We start from the raw sequence: 20,967 nt of genomic DNA on the forward strand, positions 1-20,967 counted from the left end.
AATTAATAATTTGTAAAATTGTCACCCAGAAGCAGAAAACTCCGAACTATTATGGTTGTCCGCGACATTGTTAATTCTTTCCGCTAGAGGGCACCAGTGAGTAGACCAACATAAGAAAAGAAAATGTCAGGTGGTGGAAAACATATTAACCGACCTATTTTAAATGCAAAATTTTAAGGTTATATCAGAAGGGGACTATAACATATTTGGTATCTAATGAAAGGCCAAAGAATGCAGATTTTAGTGCTTGTTTCGAAATTAGGTGACAATCTATAAGAAGTGAATTATTTGCGTATAAAGTCAATGTAAATAAAAATCAGCATACTTCCTTGCAAAGTTCCGTTAGCAGGTAGATAGACAATAGAAAAGGTTATCTCTATTGAAAAGCCAGTAGCTTTGAGGCGAAGCACACTCTTGGGCGTCAAACCCCTTTTACAAAATCGAAATTCTGGAAAAGAACAAGGCAGTTGGCGTTTAGATCGGGTCTGTGAAGTTGCTGCTCGTGTGAAAATAATTATTTTCATGAACACTATAAATTCAACGGTGTAGTTGCAATGGAAGATTGGTGCATATATTTATTTTAAAAGTGAACTTAATTAAGTGCGATAAGTTGCACCATTGGTGTTCGAAATAAGTTAAATAAACTGTGTCAGTTTTCTAGACTATATGCATTTAGAGATCCAATCTGACACTACTGGAAATGAATACACACATCTTACGTATGCAGCAACAAATCATTAAAATATCTATATATATATATAGAGAGAGAGAGATAGAAGTGCAAATAAAACCAAGTTTGAAGTGGTTACAAAGTAGTGGACTTAAAGTTATAATCAGGCATCAAGGAATTAATCTACTTTAGGATGCTACGGAAACCGTTCTAAAAGAATACTATCGACATGAAAGAATAGACACTAAAATTGTGATTAACGCTGTGAAGTAACGGACATACTTACCTGGAAATTAAAGAAGATGAACTGTGCAATAGATACAAATACGTATTATTAACTATGAACTAGTGATAAAAAAATCATAAGATTTTTTTTTTATTATTTTAGTTCAACTGTGAGCATATCTTATATCGATATCAATTAAGTGTTGTGGTTTAAGTGATTAAGTGTTGTGTTTATAATAAAAGTGTTTATTAAACTACATGGAGTTATCACCTTCCCTAACGGAATTTCGGCTGGTATGGTAAGTACCAGAATAATTTGTTTGTTTCTTGCAGGTTTGCTGGATTCCATGTTCTTTAATATCAAATGTTCGAAACTAGTAAGGTAATCACACACCTATTCTTTGATAAACCAAGGTGGCAGATAATTCATGCGTAAGTCCACATATCAAAGAAAGTCCGAAAGGGGCTACAGGACTTTAAATAAGGAACTCACACTTACAGGAATGGCAGTATAGAAATTATATAAAAGATTTTTTTAATCTTAGCTCTACCGACTTTTATCTAAATTTCAGTATTTTCTATTATTTTATTTGGCATATCTTTTGATTTACTTTAAATTTGGATGATACAACATTCCTGTAAGTAAAGGGGTAGTAAGAGAGAGATTTACATATGAGTTTAATACGGAGATTTCTCTTTTCCTCCCCTGCACTCCACAGCTATTTATTTTGTGTCGTGTATCATCTACATTTGTACATATTTCATCTCTTTATTACACAGTGTGATCACTAGTAAGTTTAGTTAACTTTGGATTTCCCTTGTGTGTGTATATTTTCCGTCCTTTCTTTTTCCTCTGCAATGGGAAATATTTTTCGAGGAGTAAAGATATCTTGATAAAAAAGATACATTTAGTACAAAATAGTCATGCTAATAAATAATAAAAGAATGTGTTTTATTATATTGTTTCGTAGTTGCTTGACATTGTAGCAGAATCAAGAAGAGCATGTTAGTCCACAAGTCATTAACTTATGACAAAGCAAAATGAAGAGTCCTTTATTCAAATGGAAGGGAAGTGTAAGTGGGCGGAGACATAATGTGGAACCTGATCTCGATATTTTGTTAATTAAGAGATTTTGTGCATAATTATAAAAAATATTGAAAAAGATTATTTAAGTTTGTAAAATGTGTCCTAAGACTGCTTCGTTATATGAATGAAAGAGTAACAATGTAAAGGTTTAATCTGTTATCTTTTTTATTGAATGAACATTGTTTTTTCAATGATACAACACGCTTCATGGGTATGCTTGTAAGAACAAACATTTATTTTGGTATTTTCTTACATACTTACTAAAATAATAGAACCAACAGTTCTTTCTTGAGTTTCAGTGTAAAATATTGTACCATCCTTGGTGTTTGTTCTGCCTGTGCCGTGTCATCTGATTTCTTGAAGCGTTGCAATCTGTATCCCATTTTTCATTATTTCTTGTATTATTTGCTGCATTCTTCCTGTGATCAATATTGTCTTTATATTTCTTTTTTTCTTTTTTTTATGTTGCTGGTTCATTTTCCTTGTTCCCTATCTTGTTCCGAGACATTCATTAGAATTTCTGTGATACCTCCCAAGATGATAGGTATCATGTGACGAAAAATTCGGAACACCCTATATATAAATAATTTAGATATTGTAGATAGATATGTATTTCATGGTATAAAATTTTATTTTTTGGTCGTATTTCGTGTCATTAGAAAAAATGGTGTCTTGGTTAGGTTAGTTTAGTTCGTAGAAGTGTAGTATATTGATTTTTGTGTCATTTTGTATATTTTCTTGTGTTTTATGATTTTTTGTGGTAAAAAACTTCATATTTTAGTGTTTTTCATGTCTTCAGAACATTTTCCTATCGAATTCTGAAGTTAGGAGTCATCTATAAAAGTTTCATAATTTTCTACGTAAATTTTAATAATTTCTGGTTTCTATATTTTCGGCCATCTTAACATAAATTCTTAAAAAGTCCTTCAAATCGAACATTACTTTCTTCTACATGCATCATCTGACGTAAACGAAGAATTATCAGGTGTGAAAAGTTAATTGGTCGGTATTTTTCATCTTAAATCACGATTTGTTCATCCTATTGTTGTCGAGATTTATCAGCCAATCCCCGTAATCATCTTTGTGAGACAGACGCCTTGAAGAGTAGCATCCATAGTGGATGGTACGGATTTTGTGATTGTGAATAATTTTCGGCGGAATACAAAGATTTTGGATTATTTTAAGTGGAAAATTAGTTTTAAAAGGGAGCCAAAGTGGTGAACGTTCAAGTTGGTTATAAAAAATCTAAAAAAAGAAAGCCTAGTGACGGAACGAAAAGAAACAAAATTGAAAGGTGTACTGTAACGTATTACGCAACATGGCGTAAAGTGATTTGTAGGATGGTTTCGTACATAAATTTTTTGATTGCTGAAAGCTCTTAAGGATAAGAGTGGCAAAGTTTGTGGGAAATTGGGAAGTAAAACTGGACATGAAGCTGTGATACATAAAAAATTATGCTTAGAAATCGGAGTGAAATTAATGATTCGTTCGTCCTTTGAAACTGATCTGTATAGCGCGAGAATTGAAGCAATGTACCTCAAGTAAGTTAGATAACTACGGACCCCTTCATCCAAAAATCTGGATTTTGGTGCTGTAAGTATAAATTTTGTGTCGGAGATAGAAGGGCAGGATTGTGACGGATGTAAGTTTCTCCAACTTCATAAGTTGTGTTAAAGAATCGTGTTTGGTGTAGTGCATTTGGTTTTAAAATGACATCCATTTACAATATGTTTAAGTAAAGAACTTCGTTCCCTACAGAGCTACTTTTCGATCATTCACATGTAAGCCAAACAGTTTCTCTTTGGAAAAGGGGGGGTTATCAAAAATGTACATAACATACAGTCTCTTATTTTCTTATGCAATGTAGAAGGTAACTAAATCCATAGAAATTTCGATATCTCTTTAGGCTTGCATAACAAAATTTACTTAATATAATCCTGTACCAAATTAATTAGGTAGTACCGTAATGATTCATACAAGGAAAAATTTGAGAATTCGGTAGTAACGCGTTCTGAAATATCTATAGTGTAGTAATATTTTATACACTCTCGAAAGAAATGAAAATTTATTGTGTGTACAGCTGCACCACGTCACTGATGGTACGAAGTTCGTATCCCGTCTTCGATACTTTTATTTAAAAACATCAGTTTGCTGTTCACCTTGAAAGATTTTTTTTTAACGCTAATTTTAGATATAAAATGATGAAAATTAGACTATGGTAAGATATCCGTTTTCGCTTTCTGGCACGTCCCTATACTTAATATGTGCATATATAGCTATATAGTGTGATATTTTGTGTTTTGTTTATGTATGTACTTGTGCGTAGGTTAAGTTAGGGTAAGAATGTAATGTTGATGTGTGCAAATTTAATGAATGTTGTGATAGCAGTTGAGTATCCCTGCTCGAGTAATTTGTAATGAATAATTTATGACAAAATAAGTAGTATAGCACACAAAATCTGAAGGGGCAGGATGTTTAATTCCCTGCAGTATATATAAAATATAAACTGAATGCTGTGATTCATGATAATTCTAATAAGTAACCGGGACGATGTAGTAACAATTTGGATTTTTTTTTTAAGATTTGAAAGCGAACTTTTGTAAAGATGATTTTTTTTTTATTTTGTGGTAAAGAGCATGTAATAACGTTCAATATAGTAAATGTAATACAGATAGAGAAGGTGAATATGCGTGCAGCTGAACAAAAGAAATGTAGCATAACTGTACACATTACAGTTTTTTTGTTTTTTTTTTTTATTTTAATTAAAATTTTCTTGAGATACGAATTAAATGGATAAAATTTGAAACCTAATATTTTTCATTTCAAATAAATACAGAGAAACCCAGTAGTTTAGGGAATTTTAGGTACGTTTGAACAAAAATGGTACAAGGGTAGATTCAGTAACAACGGTCTGTAATAATTATAGTGAAAGATCAACTGAAAGTGAAACGGTACAGATAGCGTTTGAGGGGAACCCAAAAGTAGACATAACAACCTTTTCAAAATTTATTTTTTTTTTTTCTTTCTTTCGGTCGTTGAGCAGAATCAAAGAAATATTTCACACATTACCCCGTTTGAGTTCAGCGTTCTCACATGATAGTGGAGTGCACGAATGTTTTGTGGGTTGCCAGGCGCACTTCTGTGGGGGCCCAAACAGGTCTGTGACTGGTTAAACCTGCAATGCATTTGGGCATACCTCAATCAAGGGAAGGTGAACGTCATACAATACATAAGTCAGATGCGTAATTACATTTTCTTTTATTTATTTATTTCTGGGTAGATACAAACATATTTTTTTAAAGCCAAGATTTATTATTTTATTTATTATTTTTATTTATTTATTTATTTACTTTTTGTTGGAGAGTTACATCTGAATAGTAGTTTTCCAGGATGAGATGGTCAACCTCATATCAGACCTAGAACCTGGAGGGCAAGGTGATTTTCTGTCGGAGTTTCCTTCCCTTAGTTGTTGTGGATCCCTCCATTAATCGCAAGGATGCAGTGCTGGTTTGGCCCTGGTTTCTCCCAATACCTGCTATATCTAGCTGGCATTCCCATATCCGCCACCCGGGGAAGCGCCTGTGGAGAGTCCGGCATCTTTCGTAGGGATATATCTTCTCACATGAGCTACTTTGCCCATCTGTGTCCCATTAATGTAATACCATTCTGATGCTGTCCACATTCTTCCTATCCACTGCTATAATGGAACTAAATTCAAAAGCTCTGTACACCTGACTGAACTTTGTAGGTTTATTAAATGTAAAAACAGTAATATATATTTTTAAAAAATACGTACGTTCTCTTTCTTACAGCATTCTACAATCGATCATCTTAGAGCAATAAAACAATATTCACGTAGTTCTGCTGATCAGGAGGAGCCATTTATGTATGAACTTCGACCGTCTGATGTATTGTTGAAGAGTATGAGTTTTTTGTTGTGGGAGATAGTCGACCTGTGCGAAGAACCTGGGCATAATTTAAGTGATTGGTATCATTTTGTGTGGGATCGCACGCGTGGAATGAGAAAGGTAAGATGCTGTTCACTTTTTGTTATCTCATTTAAATTAACTACTAGGAATTAAGTCAAACAACAACATAGTTGTTTCTGTACATATGTTCCACATTATGTTAGAAGCTGTGATTCGTGTTCGTGCTTTGGGGCATTAACATGCATATTTGTTACTAATGTAGAGGTTTTAACTGTTTGCCTGTCAATGAAATATAGAGCTTTTGACTGTTTGCGATCGAATTGTATAAAGGTTTTTTTTTTTTAAATAATAATATTAATAATAATAATAATAATAATAATAATAATAATAATAATAATAATAATAATAATAATAATAATAATAATAATAATAATAATAATTATTATTATTATTATTATTATTATTATTATTATTATTATTATTATTATTATTATTATTATTATTATTATTATTATTATTATTATTATTATTATTATTATTATTATTATTATTATTATTATTATTATTATTATTATTATTATTATTATTATTATTATTATTATTATTATTATTATTATTATTATTATTATTATTATTATTATTATTATTATTATTATTATTATTATTATTATTATTATTATTATTATTATTATTATTATTATTATTATTATTATTATTATTATTATTATAATCGAAAACTTGGAAGTCCAGAAAAGTGAGAATAAAAGAAACAAGCAATGTACACGTAAAATGTTAGAAGTTAAACTAACCCTGGTTTAATTGATGAGTTCAAATCGTTGTGAAGTTTGAGAAAAAGAAATACTTTTATTGAACATAGAGGGCAAACAAGTTTATCTTTTTAGCTGTAACATCAATTCTAAAACTTTAGAATTCTTTTTCATGTGAGATTTTTCCGGTAAACTTCTGTAAATATATTTCTACTATTTTCATTAAATGTTCTTATTTTGGACCATTTGTAAATTATTTTTAGGATGTGACTCAGCAAGAACTGTGTGACATGAATACAGTGTTTGTATTGGAGTGCTGTGCTCGATTTCACATTTTCTGCGCTGAACGCCTGTGTGCTGAGGGACCAACAGTGCTTGATAACAAAATTAATACGGAAAACCTTAATAAAACTTTGAAAACATTAAGGCAGCTGTACGATGAACTCCATATTCAGGGTATCCAGTGCCCTAACGAAGCAGAATTTAGGGCGTATTTCGTTTTAATAAACTTGGATCGAAGAGGAATTTTATGGTAAGCTTTCTTTTCTGTAGACTCCATAAATGTGCAGTGTTTGATAATTCCTCTCATATAAGACATAGTTCGTTAGTAACTTCTCCAAACTAATACATATTTCTGTGTACACAATTCCTGGTGGATCACCGAATACTTCTTTCCCATAACTGTAGAGCTCACGTTATCATCTGGATTAAGTGTGACATACTTTGTGTACTTTTAATATACATTTTTCCCCCCAATTTAATGATGATGATTGCAAACAGCACCTACCGTAAGAGAAGCAGTATCATCTAAAGTATTGTATTAGGTAGACCTGCCTCTTGGCAAAAGCCCAACAACAAAGTTTCCATTGTAGGAGGCCAGAATGAAAGGTAGACATGTCTATTGGTAACCACTGCTCCTGATGGACTTTTCTGAGTCTTTCAATGGTGTGGGATTTCCTGTGAGACAAGGCTCTTTTCAGTAGCTTGGAGAAGCAATAATCCATCGGCGAGGCATCAGGTGACTTCTCTGGAATGTCTGTGAACGTACTGGCATGAATGGCATTTCTTCTTCCATGTGTTGAAGGAAGAAGCGGGTTGAGCGAGAACTGTGACGTCATGGCGATAAACTGTTATTGGTCCGTTAGCCTAATAATCTGAATTAACATTCATATATTTGGCAACTCGATGTATGGTGAGCATGCTATTGTATCCAGCAATGACCGTGAAACTTGAGCGAAAATTTTCCTTGCATTCAGTGAATCAGCTTTGAAAGTCCCTGCTACATTTTGGTCGAGTGGCTTATAATAGTCATCAAGATAAACATATATCTCATTCATTGTAATAATGATCTTCCACTTTTCACCTGACAGTGACCACTCATAAAGTTTTTGACAGTTGGTGCAGGTTCCTGAGTGTGTTTAGTAAGGGCTTATGGACACGCCCTTTGCATCACTTTTCCAAACCCAAATCGCAGTGAATTGCGGTCTGTACTGTTTTCAGTTATGTTTGTAGCTGGTTCACGATATTTCTCTGTGTGGCTGGATTCTCGCTGGTGACAAGACCTTTATTCCCCGAATCGTAGCTGGTGTCGGTTCGAGGCATGCCGGGGGTTGATCTATTTCTGTTCCACAGGATACACCCCAGACCGAGCCTTATCTGCCCTTTTCACTACCTGTGAGAAACTATTTTTGAACTCAGTGAATCACGCATCTAGCAGAAATTTTAAATGACACTATAACTATAGTTTACTTCGAAAAGTGTTGTTCAATAACTTTCCCAACATACCCTGAGTTTCGATGGCATTCTTTATTAAACTTAATTACCACACCTATCACGCATAGGCAAGGGTTCAAGGTATCCACACGACTGGCAGGCTGCGTTCTCTTCTCATGTGATGGTACTACCGCAGGTGTGCAAAGTCGTCACCGTAGATCGGAAACAACTTCTGTGTAAAAGTATCAGAATAATTTGTAAGTTAAATGAATATGTATGTAATACCGTTAATTTAGTTTTTTTTAAATTCTATTAATGTAATTTATTGGAGAAGTCAATGTTCGAAATATGATAACAGTCAAATAGTTATACAGTAGAATATATACAGTGTAAATAAAATTTTATTTTTGTGTATTCTTTCTTTTTTCAAGGCATGTATCGACATGGAGAGAAGAAATACAGAAATCTGAACCAGTAAAGTTTGCAGTTGAGATGTTTGGTGTGATTGACACCAGGAACTATGTTAAATTCTTTAAAATGGTGAAAAAAGCGCCGTATCTTACTGCTTGTCTTCTGAAGAGATATTTTTGTTCAGTGAGAAGAAGGGCTTTGGATGTAGCATTTAGAGGCTACTATCTCCGTGGAAGAGCTACTGTAAGTTAATAAATTGTCAGTATTTATTGTTATAATTAATCATGTAGAAATCTGAAAGTTGACACAAACTTAAGGAACGGGATAGAGGTAATGAGTTTTCGGAAACAAAGTTTTGAGAGAAATTGAAAAATGATAAATACAATAAAACCTGTCAACTTGGCCACCTGCTCATCTTGGCCTGGTTTGTCTTGAACCTCCATTTTCCCACAAGACATTCGTTCTGTATTACTCTGTAAGTTGGCCACCTGTCTATCTTGGAAGGTAGTCGCATTGAAGCATTGTTTACCCTATCATGATAATGATAAATTTACCTGCATATCTTGGCCACCCAAAATACCGTTTTGTTATTTTTCATAACATTTTCGTATTCCCATATGAAAGACAGATATTCTGTATTTGTGACTGGAGGGAAAGAAGCATGGATTCTCACGATTTGTTTTTTAGATCAATGGCCAGAACACTTCCCTGATAAGGGGGAGGTGAAGGAAGATGTGAATGAGAAAAAGCACGTACAGGAATTTAGGAAATGGTTATACATATTTGTTTATCCTATCTGTTTTGGTAAAACCATTATCTATATTGTTTTTTTTTCATCAGTGGAGACCTTTAATAATTCCGGAAAATTCTCAAGGTTAAAGTTAACCATCTCAATTGTCAACTATTGGCACCTGACGGTTTGTCGAAAGATAGCGGAGGTATTGAGATATGTATTCTCGTAAGATTTTTTCAAAACATCTTTCGCTCCGAGGGAAACACTTGTAGCGTATTAACAAGAAGTAGTTAACTACAAAATTAGAATATGCATATGTGCCAAAAAGAATAAAAGAAATACATCTAGAATAAACCACTATAAAATATTTACTATTGCTTAATCAGTTCAGATGAAAGTTTCTTATTCTGCAGACAGTGAAAGAGCGATTTCCGATTCGACGTGTGTATGTGTTATGATTAGATATCCTATGATTAAGTATCCGATGATACTAGTTATGGTTACTCTATATACATTATTTAAAAGTAGGTGTCGTGCCGTTGATTATTAAAATTTTCCAATCAAGTAATACTAGAAATTGTATTCTAAAAATACTCTAATCGCACTTATTTTGTGTAAGTTTGCCACCTGTCTAAGTTGACCACTTTTCAATGGAACCGATGATGGTTAACATGGACAGATTTTACTGTATTAAGCGTCACAAGAAGTAAACATGGAACTGTTTCGGCAGTTCTTGTTGCTATCTTTGTCAGCAGATTGGGCTACAAGCACATTTATTCACTCATTATGGAGACATCTTGTACTTTTATAGTAAAAGTCTTTTAAACTGGGTTCCTTTTATTGCTAGGCATTTGTACAGTGAGATTTTTCTTCATGAAGCACTAAAAATAACAGTCTCCTCATGCTACTATCCTTATGGGTTTCGTATTTAGCGGGCACACCTTTGGAGCACAGGGTTCTGGGTTTGATTTCCGGTGGGAGAACACTGAACGCAATAAGATGATTTGGTTTCTACCGTAATGAACTATAAATCCACATGTAATGTAGCCTCATTACTGATAAGAGACGCTAAATTTCAATGAACTCCTTATGTTGCACAAACTACGTATTGGCACCAACTTCTTGAATCCGATATAACTACGCACCTTGAGGAAACGTACAGAGACTATGTTGTCCACTGCGAATTCATGTGGCCTGGAATCGAACCAGGGACCTTTTTTTAAAGGAACAAAAAACAGAATTAGCAAACTTATTGTCAATGTGTAATAATAAAAACCGCGTAGAGCAAAACATGCATTATTTAAAACTACATTATGAAGGTATTCCTGTATTTTTTAATTGATTATTTTCTTTTTAATTTCAGTTTCCACTAAATGAGTTTATAGAAATGTTAGGATTTGAAAATGGGAGAGAGTGCCGGGAGTTTGTAGAGCACTATGGTATAGAAATAAATGAGTCCAAACATGCTCTGATTTTGGAGAGAATGTCGTTTATGTACTCAAAATCGGAATTTTCGTTTGGGAGATCCATGAAGCTGATTGAAAGCAAGAGACAGTGCCCTGTTAGAGAGGTAAGTATTTTGCAATTTATTAATTTGTTTAAATTTAAATCATTTATATATGGAACGTATACTCCCACCTGGACGCGTCATAGCTTTCGGTCTGTTTATTTATTTATTTATTTATTTATGTATTTATTTTTTCCCTGCTACTTCGCTTCCCTATCTAATAAAGTGTTATAGGGAGAGGAGAGTGCTTATAGTCCTTTTTACTGTTACGATTATGCCTTTTTATATGTATGTATAATAAACTAGGGTTTAGATTTCTATAATCTAAAATCTTTGAAAATATGGCAAAATATAACCTAAAAAACAAAGGCTCTTTGGTACTGCAGGGGTGGGAGCAAGTGTTATACACAAGATGGCGACAAACCTGGAAAACCAGGAAGTGCCACGGAATTTCAGATCAGTAAAAATCTGAAATTAAATTCTGTTTAGAGGCAGAGAATTTCGAGAAATGAAATTTTATATATTAAAATACTAGGTTTTATGTGTTTGTGGTTAAGAAAAGTTTATATGTTTGTGACGGTTTATATGTTTGTCACCAGTTTTTTTGACAGTGATATCTCGGAAGCTACAAGCTCTAGAAAGATGCCGTTTGCACTGATCGATTGCAAATTTTGTGTAGATTGTTCAGTTCTAATTTTATATTTAAAAAAAATAGCCATTATTTATTACATTTTTTAGGGGTACACTGTGAGTATTGAAACTTTAAAAAGTATAGCATCATATCCTACAATTTAAACATTCCAACACCACACATTTGTATAACGGGTTAGTATATCTCTCCGGCGTTTGTTTCATGGCCAAATGATAATGAAAAACGAATGATAACCATTTCTCCAATCTAAGGAAAAACGAATGATAACCATCTCTCCAATCCAAGATGAATCTTTAGTGTTTGGAGTATTTTGTCCAATGAACACCATATATCACTAACAATATAGTTAATTGTGCGTGTTTAATGTATTTGCTTATTACATACTCCATGCAAGAAGAAAGAAAACACTGATCGTACATGTATTAGAACTCCAACTGTAAGTAGGGTCAGATCTTACAAACGGTACGAGATATTGAAAAAATAATCGAAGAATCTCCCCTTTATGATTTCCATTGCCGATTTTTATCAAGACGTTCTTCACTTGTGTCTGTAAAGGGACATGTACAGATGTTGTAAGGAATGACAGGGAGATTCATACTCATATGTGAATGATACGTTATGTAGAAAGCTCAGATTCAGCTAGTTTAAATTTGTAAGATGAGTGTTTTTTTTTTTTTTTTTTTTTTTTAATTACCAACTTCACACTTATAAATTTATCTATTTTCCACTAATGATGTGTAACAAACTTATATTTTGTAGTTGTGTGCATTGTATTTTGGTTTCACTTGTGCAGTGGAATATCATATTGGAGAATCATTCACAAAATGCAGTTAGATCAACCATCTAATGGTAAATTCATTGTCTGTGCCCGCATAATTCCAAACTTTCTGCTTTAGCCCACTAGTTTCGATTATATCGGAGATCGCTTTTCTGAAGTATGTGAGGGTAGCTAATCGCACAAATGAAATGATTTTGGAATACCGTTACTCGTATTTTAGCTTCTGGTTTCGTTGTAATATATATTTAATTCGCAAAGAGGTTTATGTTGGAAGTGCTTGTGAGTTTACGAAAACTGCTGATAAAGTTGCACATCAGCGTATGCATTGGGCCAGTACTCATTGGATAACTGGACTAATTTAATCGGACTCTTAAGCTCTAAATATAGGATACATCTATAGATACTTTGTACTTTGTGCTTACGCTCCAGTATTTATTAATTGTTACACATTTATAGCTTCATATTTAATCATTTTCCATCAATAGTTATACATTTGTAATTATACATTAATGATGGTGCGTCTCATATTTTTTATGTTGTTTATTCTCTTATATACACAGAAAATACACGAAATAATAACATAAAAGCATGTGAAAGCCGAAAAACGAAACAATAACAGGAAATACAGGAAACAATAATGTCAAAATACATATGATGATCTCTACAATTGCATTTTAATGTTTCATTTTATATTAATATTTTATAACAATAACAACAATGAAATTTAAACGTGATTTCTAAGGAGGAAACGCAATTTGAATAAATATTATGTTACAGGTGGATGGATCAACATTTAAAATTTAACCCTAAAATACTGTTAAATTTCTCTGAACGTTGATATATTATTTTTTATTATTCTATTGTTCGCTTGTTTCTGTTGTACTAGAGAAGAAACACCTCCTCCAGTTCCTTCTTATTTCCTTTCTTTATTCTTATTTTATTCTATTTTTTTTTAATTTTATAAGATATTGTTTATTCTTATTTTAAAATTATTCTGATATTAAAATGATGTAACAATTTTGCGAACAATATCTACGGTACATTAGTTCAAATAAAATTTCATTTTCTATTTTTTCAATAATTCTTTGAGACAAATTTCTGTATACATTTTCAATGCCAATACGAAATGTTCAAAGTATTATAAAACAGGATTCCTTCAGACAAGACGTGTAAAAATATTTTGTAACTGAAATGCAGCTTTTGAGCGGGGGCACAAAAACTGTTCTGTATTATTATTATTATTATTATTATTATTATTATTATTATTATTATTATTGACGGACTGTTTATGATCTTTACTGTACTACTTTACACTGTGTTCTATGTTACTTGTAATTTTTGTTTCTTTTTTTAAAAAATATTTTCATTATTATTATTATTATTATTATTATTATTATTATTATTATTATTATTATTATTATTATTGTTAATAATAATAATAATAATCATAATAATAATAATAATAATAATAATAATAACTATTGTATGTTCATATCTTTCTTACTGCACGTGGGCGGGCATGTTATTTGCATTATTTGATGTGTTTTAAATTTGCCATTGTAATCAATTTTGTCATTTTTTGTATTCGTTCGGGACACTTGTGGCCACTAGGTGTTTGTGTCAATAAACATATTCAACAGGTATTATTACTATTAAAAAGTTGAGAATTTAATGCTACATCTGAAATCACAGACAAAGTCAGACAAAAATGCACGTGTGGCCAACGTGCGGAAGGAGATTGCGGGGGCGTGAAGTGTTAATGGTTTACAAAAGAGACACTAGGTAAATAAGGTTGTGAATCACTGATCTAGACGAAGCAATTGGGTTTCAGCTCAGAGTGTCACTTGCAAACTGTCTAACTTGACAGAGCAGAATTCTCATTTAAATTTCTGCTGCGTTCTTACCTTTTTTTCACCAAACATTTCTAGTTACTACTAGTTTTCGAAATTTATTATTTTCAAACATGTTTGGCAGCATTTTATCTATATATATAAAAATGAAAGTGACTATGTTTGTAACTTAATAATTCTTGAACCGTACGACCGATCTCGATCAAATTTTCAACATAGATGTAGTTCAGGTCTGAGATGGTTTTTACCATTTCACTTTACGGTGCAACTTAGGGGAGGGGAGAGATATTTAAAAAAAACAATCGAAAATGACCGATGTTAGTGTCGAATCTATAGTTTTCGCGATCTCTGAGAGGAGCAGTGACATTTCCGATACTGTTTGAATCCATATTCAGCCTGTTATGTCCAAAATGGAACGTACTCTCCCCGTGCGACGAACGGGTATTCTGCTAGTACCAACTAAAACTACAACTGTTCATATTTTTATAGAAAAATGACACCTGTTGATAACTTATCAGTAGAGACACGATTTTTTGGTGACACGCGAAAACGCGAAATGTATCAGTTTTGTATGAAAATGTTGGGTACCTAAAATATATATTTTTCCACTATTTATTAGGCCATATAACGCTCGCGATTAAACGTGAAATTCTGTCAAATTAGCGAAATTTGCAACAAGTGTCGATATTCCACGAAATTTACGCAAAAGACAATTTTTCGACGCTTTTACGATTTATTCATTACCATTATTTGGCAATTACTAGCAACGTGATGAAAATTCACCTTTTTGAGAAAATAGACTACCATGAAGTTTTGAAATTTTACATGCAGTTACACACTGAGCTCCAAACTTTATCTACTGGTGAAATGGATAATGTGAAGGGAGTGTTGCGGGGTATTTTAGATGAGCATTCAGAAATCACTGCAAAGTGTCTCCAACTAATGTACATATCAGTTTCGAATGTTGATGTGGAGATGGCTCTCTCTTCTTACAATGACATACTTACCGACAAAAGAACAAATTTAACATCAGAAAGCATTGATACAATACTTAAGTGTTATTTGCATAAATAAACTGTGAACACTAAGGTTATTTTTTTCTAGTAATGTTCTCTCTGTGTGTGTTTATTTTTTTAAATTTAAATGATATTTTTATTCAATGAGGATGTTTAGTGTTATTTTTTAAAAACTCAAATATTGTTTAATAGTCATGCTGACTGTAGATTGGAAATTGAGATGAAATAAAAGGTAACTAATTGTAATTGCCAAGGAAAGTAGTGTTCTTATATTGAATTTTTATTCACCGACTTTTATTCTGCTTTACGCATATTTTTATAACGAAATTACGAATTCTTATTTACCACAAAATCGTGTCTCTACTTATCAGTTTCTAAGTAGAGCTGCTAGCTATGGTTCAGTTTGGTAACTTTTCGCATTTCCTTCTTGCTCAAGGCTTGTATCTTATAAAATTTTCTTCCTCCGAATACTTAACGTTAGTTAATTTTATTTATTTACTTATTATTATTATTATTATTATTATTATTATTATTATTATTATTATTATTATTATTATTTGCAGCATTTTGTTTATTTTGTTTTTTGTGTGTTCACTCCATACATGATTTTAATAACTCACTTGTTCAATTTTCTCTTGTTCGTTTACCTGTGAAGGTGGTAGCTACAGTTAGTAACTGAATTTATTAGTTTATTTTGATCTGTCCCTTGTGCAGCAGTAAGAACTGTATTATTACTTCTAACATTTACGTTTATGGAGTATATTTTCCTCTATGAAAATCCATTAAATTAGATTCGTATTAATATTACACTTATCCTTCGCTTTTATGGACCTCTGTTTCGTGAATATCGGAAGCAGCAGAGAAAATCTGAAGCAGCCGATTCAGTTTGGAAGTTCTGCTCCTTACGGACGGAGTTACGGCAACACTAGACACGAGCCACATTTTTGGATTTGACCGCTAGTTGGTGGACCATCGGAACTACACATGTTCTCATTTCTTCATGGTTCCTTCTCCCCTTTTATGTACGCTACTGTGTTTATTTGTGCTTATTTTACATTGTCAGATTGGATAGTAAGCTTGAATTAAAGTACAGTACTGTGGTGTAGTCGCTAACACCCTCGCCTTTGGTGCGAGCAGTCCTGGGTTTGATTCCCAGTAGGGGCAATCAGTCGAAAAAGTGTAACAGCTTTCTCAGGCCAGCATCTTGAGTGAGGTTTTTCTTGGGTTTTCCCTCACTCCCATCAGGAAAATGCCGGGATGGTACCTAATATAATGCTCCCAGGCCGCTTTTTTTCTTCCCTTTCATCGGATAGTGTGCTCGCCGAGGGACTTTATCCCTTATGTACATGACGGGCTAAATGGCCTTAGATGCCGATAGCCCAGAAATGTAATTCCTAATCCTAAAGTACTGTAATTGTGTGTATTAGCTAGTATAGATTTAGTGTCGGAACTTACGGACAATCGACAAGTTCGGACATCTGTCTTTTTTTATCTGTTAAAACGAAGGATGAGTGTACTCAGGTTTTGTAGTTACATAAAAACGAAATGAAATGTGAGTTTTCGTTTGAATGTTTTTCTCTTCTATTTTCACAGGTTATTTCTGGAGGAAATCTCCCAGCAAAAATGTATTTGTCTTACAAACCACATGATAGTTTTGATCAAGACTTTTACCTGAAAGAAGAATCTTGGACAGCTAAAGATCAAGGAAATTGTGGGGAATATTTGACTGAGATAGAAGATGAACTGAGAAAGCTGAAAATGAAAGTGAAGCCGAAGTCGGTGAAGAAATCAATTGTGACGAAAGTTGCTGATGTGAAGAAACAATCTGGCGGAGAGAAAACAACTGCTCTAAATGAAAAATCGATTAAAACTTCTACCGACTCGGTTGGTGAAAAGAGTAAAACACGAAAGAAGTCAACGACGTCGCGCAAAAAATCAACATCGTCTAAGAAATCTGCAACTTCACCGAAGAAACCTTCAACAACTAGTGAAATACCTACATCCAAACCCGAAGAATCTTCAGTTATGTTTGGCACACCTACTACGTTTGGTGAACAACCTAAATTTGTGTTTGGTAAGCCTACAACCCCATTTGAACTATCTTCATCCGCGTTGGGTGCATCTACAGCTATGGTCGAAGAAGCAGCTTTGCTTGTAAAACCTACAATAACGTTCGAACAACCTGTATCATTATTCCCAAAATCCAGTACTTCGTTCGAATTTATCAAGAAAACTACAGCTACGTTGGAACAATCGTCATCTATATTCGGAAACTCTTCAACTACTTTCGCACAATTTACACCTACATTTGCAAAACCTACAGCTACATCGGAACAACCTTCATCTGTATTCGGGAAACCTACAACCATACCTGAACCATCTAAACTTATCTTTGGAAAATCTACGAGTGCCCCTGAACAATCTAAATTTACGTTTGGAAAACCTAGAACTGTACCTGAGCCGTCCACATCTATATTTGGAAAATCTTCAGCTGCACCCGAACAGTTTTCAACTATATTTGAAAAGCCTAAAGCTGCATCTGAACAATCTACTTTTAAGTTTGGAAAACCTGCAATTGCATCTGAACAGTCTACATCTATATTTGGAAAACATACAGCTGCACCAAAACAGTCTACATCTATATTTGGAAAATCTACTACTGCACCCAGTGACTCTGTTCCTTGGAGCGATCAGAAGAAGCAGTCTACATTATCAACACCTGCTTCTTTTCCTGCAACTTCGTCCAAACCTCAAAACGAAAGAAAAATACTCCAAGTCACCATGTCATCGGACGTTCCTCCTGTTGCACAAGTAAGTAATTTTAATTATTTAACAAAAACAGCTGCTATTATTATTATTATTATTATTATTATTATTATTATTATTATTATTATTATTATTATTTATTACCCCTTCTTCGGGAAAAGATGCCAGTACTCACAATGATGGTTACTATAGCACTTTCAACGTATTTCCTGACATACCTTCATCGCCTCTAGATCGCTTGTTGCAGAATGACGACTCCGGAGTAGCCATGAGTCCACATAATTGATTAGCAACAGGGCAAAATTTGTCCGTATAAGCAGAGATGATCTAAATGAAGTTGCTGTAAGGTTCGTCTAAGACAACACATGTCCTATTCGCTGGAATGTATTACAATTGTGACCAAAGTGTATTTAATGAAAATAGTGTGTCTGTGATTTCATATTTTCTAAAGAAACTCACGGAAGCCACAACCTTTTCCTCTTTTATGTAAGTGAAATTTTAGTGGCTACAAGGGCAAGCATCAAAATGTAAACAATCCATACTGTCGTGTACCACAAATCTATATATATATATATATATATATATATATATATATATATATATATATATATATATATATATATATATATATATATATATATATATATATATATATATATATATATATATATATATATTATTTTTAATGTACTACATTCTCGACATTTATCCTAACCATGCATTAAGAAATACACTCCGAAGAAAGAAAGAAAGAAAGAAAGACGAAAGGAAACTGCATGGCATTTATTGGTAAAAATTTTAAAAAATCACAGTAAATCTCAAGTAGTTGCACAGGATAAGCAATTCTTGAACTGTACTGATCAAAAATGTTAAAATAAGTGCATAACAGAGAAAAGTTAATGAAAATTTCGTATCACATTGAAATGATTTGCTGTAAGATTTCAAAACTATCTTAAGGGGAGCACGGTGGTTTAGTGGCAACAGCGCTTACCTCTGGGTGCCTGATCCCTGATTCGATCCCCGGCCAAGTTTGTGGTGAACAACATCGTGTCCGCGAATTTTCTCAGAGTACTCCCGTTTTCTCGCACTTTTTCATTCTGCCACTTCTTCCATCATCATTCACTTGCCTTAATCATCTTTTGGCTTTAATTTTAGTGTAGCGTCCCTTTCAGCAGGGAGGCTATATGAGAAGTGGACCTACAACTTAATGTGGAATCCAAACTACATGAGCTTACGGCGGAAATGGAACCCGGGTCTCCTACGCCGAATGTGCGTACGCGAACCACTTAGCCACAGTCATCGTCTCCCCTTCGACTAAAGGGAATAATCGAGGGATTAAACTGAAATATTTCATTTTCTTTTCAAAACTATCTTAGGACGTAAAATTAAAATTAAAAAAAAAAAAAAAAAAATGGAAACTGACATGTTAAAAATAAATATAGTCTACAGAACAATGAACGATAAATCGATTAACATTTATTTGTCTTCGTAAAAGTCGTCGAAATAAGATCAAAATAAAATTGTAAATTAAGAACATCCAATTTTTAAAGCAAACATTGTTTATATAATGAAAGTATTTGTCATATTATTGAAATGAAATAAAATTTATAGTTTTATGTCCGAATATGCATATGCCCTGTAGGCTATAGAAAGCAAATAATTAATGACAGTGAGTGATTATGAAAGAATCGTTGAAATGAGAATGGAGGAGACGGAGAAACCCAAGAAAATTCACTGACGATATGTTGTTCACCACAAACTCGCATGGACTGGAATCGAACCAGGAACCTCACATCAGAGTTGGGCGATTGTGTTCTCATATTTATAATAATGATAATAAAATAATGTCCTGGAACTAGAATAAAATTATTAAAACTGATCCTGTGTCACATTCATATGTCAAGTTAAAACTTCCACTACCATAGACAATTTATTTAATAATTTCCTCAGTTTTTTTTTAAGTCACCTATTAGAAACATATCATGTTAATATATTAGTTTTGTAAAAGTAACCGTTAAGTAAAGGATAATGTGGATAAGGATGGATCGTTTTTGGGAGGAAAGAATGTTCCTTGCAGAAAAGTTTCGTATAGTACTGAAAGCAGCATACCGTCAAGTTTTATGTTGCACTGAGTTAGTGAATTTCAGACGCCATCACTGAATGGTACAGGTTCTGCTTAAGTATTGCATCAGTCATGAAGTAGTACACAGGTGTAGAGTATACGCAGTGTTGTTAGTGGTTTCATGAATCACAACCGTTTAGAGTAACTTCAGGGCAAGTTATAACAAAGACCCATCCTGAAGACAGACCGTTATTGCATGGTACACTCTTTTTGTCGATATCGGTTTAACAGGACGGCGAGCTAATATGGACTGCAGTTTCTGAAGAGACAGTCAAACTAGTTCGACAGTCATTTTTGTATAGTTTGTGGAAATCAACGAGACGTGCCAGCTTACAGTTGAACATTTCTAATTCTATAGTATTTAAGGTATTGTATAAGAGGCTGAAACTCGAACCATACAAATTAGAACATTTCCAAGCTTTGAGTGACAGTTACAAAGAAGACGAGCTAAATTTTGTGAAGAAATGGTGAATACGTTTGAGGCTGGTGGTAATTTTCTGAACGGGATTGTATTTATTGAGGAGGTCGTTACACATCAGCGGTCGTAGACATAATGGTTAGATGTAGAGTGAGCAGAGTCCGCATCAGGTGATCGAACATGTGCGGCATTAATTATTTGTTGAGTCTACTGTCACTGACATATCATATTTACACATGATTGAGAATTATCTATCAAGATATGGGTGCAGGTTTCATTTTCCTGCAAGATGGGGTACCTGCGCATTTTCATCACGAAGTTAC

The 20,967-nt window shown here is 33.3% G+C and overlaps 1 protein-coding gene across 1 annotated transcript in view; it reads left to right on the top strand.

Moving 5' to 3' along the window:
• Positions 1 to 20,967, top strand: part of xmas (RRM_XMAS2 and SAC3_GANP domain-containing protein xmas) — a 156,303-nt gene that overhangs the window by 87,577 nt on the left and 47,759 nt on the right. The window contains exons 7-11 of the mRNA XM_081738132.1: positions 5,795 to 6,010; positions 6,942 to 7,210; positions 8,823 to 9,045; positions 10,899 to 11,105; positions 16,932 to 18,149. Of these exons, the coding sequence (XP_081594258.1) occupies positions 5,795 to 6,010; positions 6,942 to 7,210; positions 8,823 to 9,045; positions 10,899 to 11,105; positions 16,932 to 18,149 (2,133 nt within the window). The remainder of the gene's footprint in view (positions 1 to 5,794; positions 6,011 to 6,941; positions 7,211 to 8,822; positions 9,046 to 10,898; positions 11,106 to 16,931; positions 18,150 to 20,967) is intronic.

This window comes from Thermobia domestica, chromosome 14 (genome assembly GCF_964235325.1).
Source record: "Thermobia domestica chromosome 14, izTheDome1.hap1.1, whole genome shotgun sequence".
Taxonomy (NCBI): Eukaryota; Metazoa; Arthropoda; class Insecta; order Zygentoma; family Lepismatidae; genus Thermobia; species Thermobia domestica.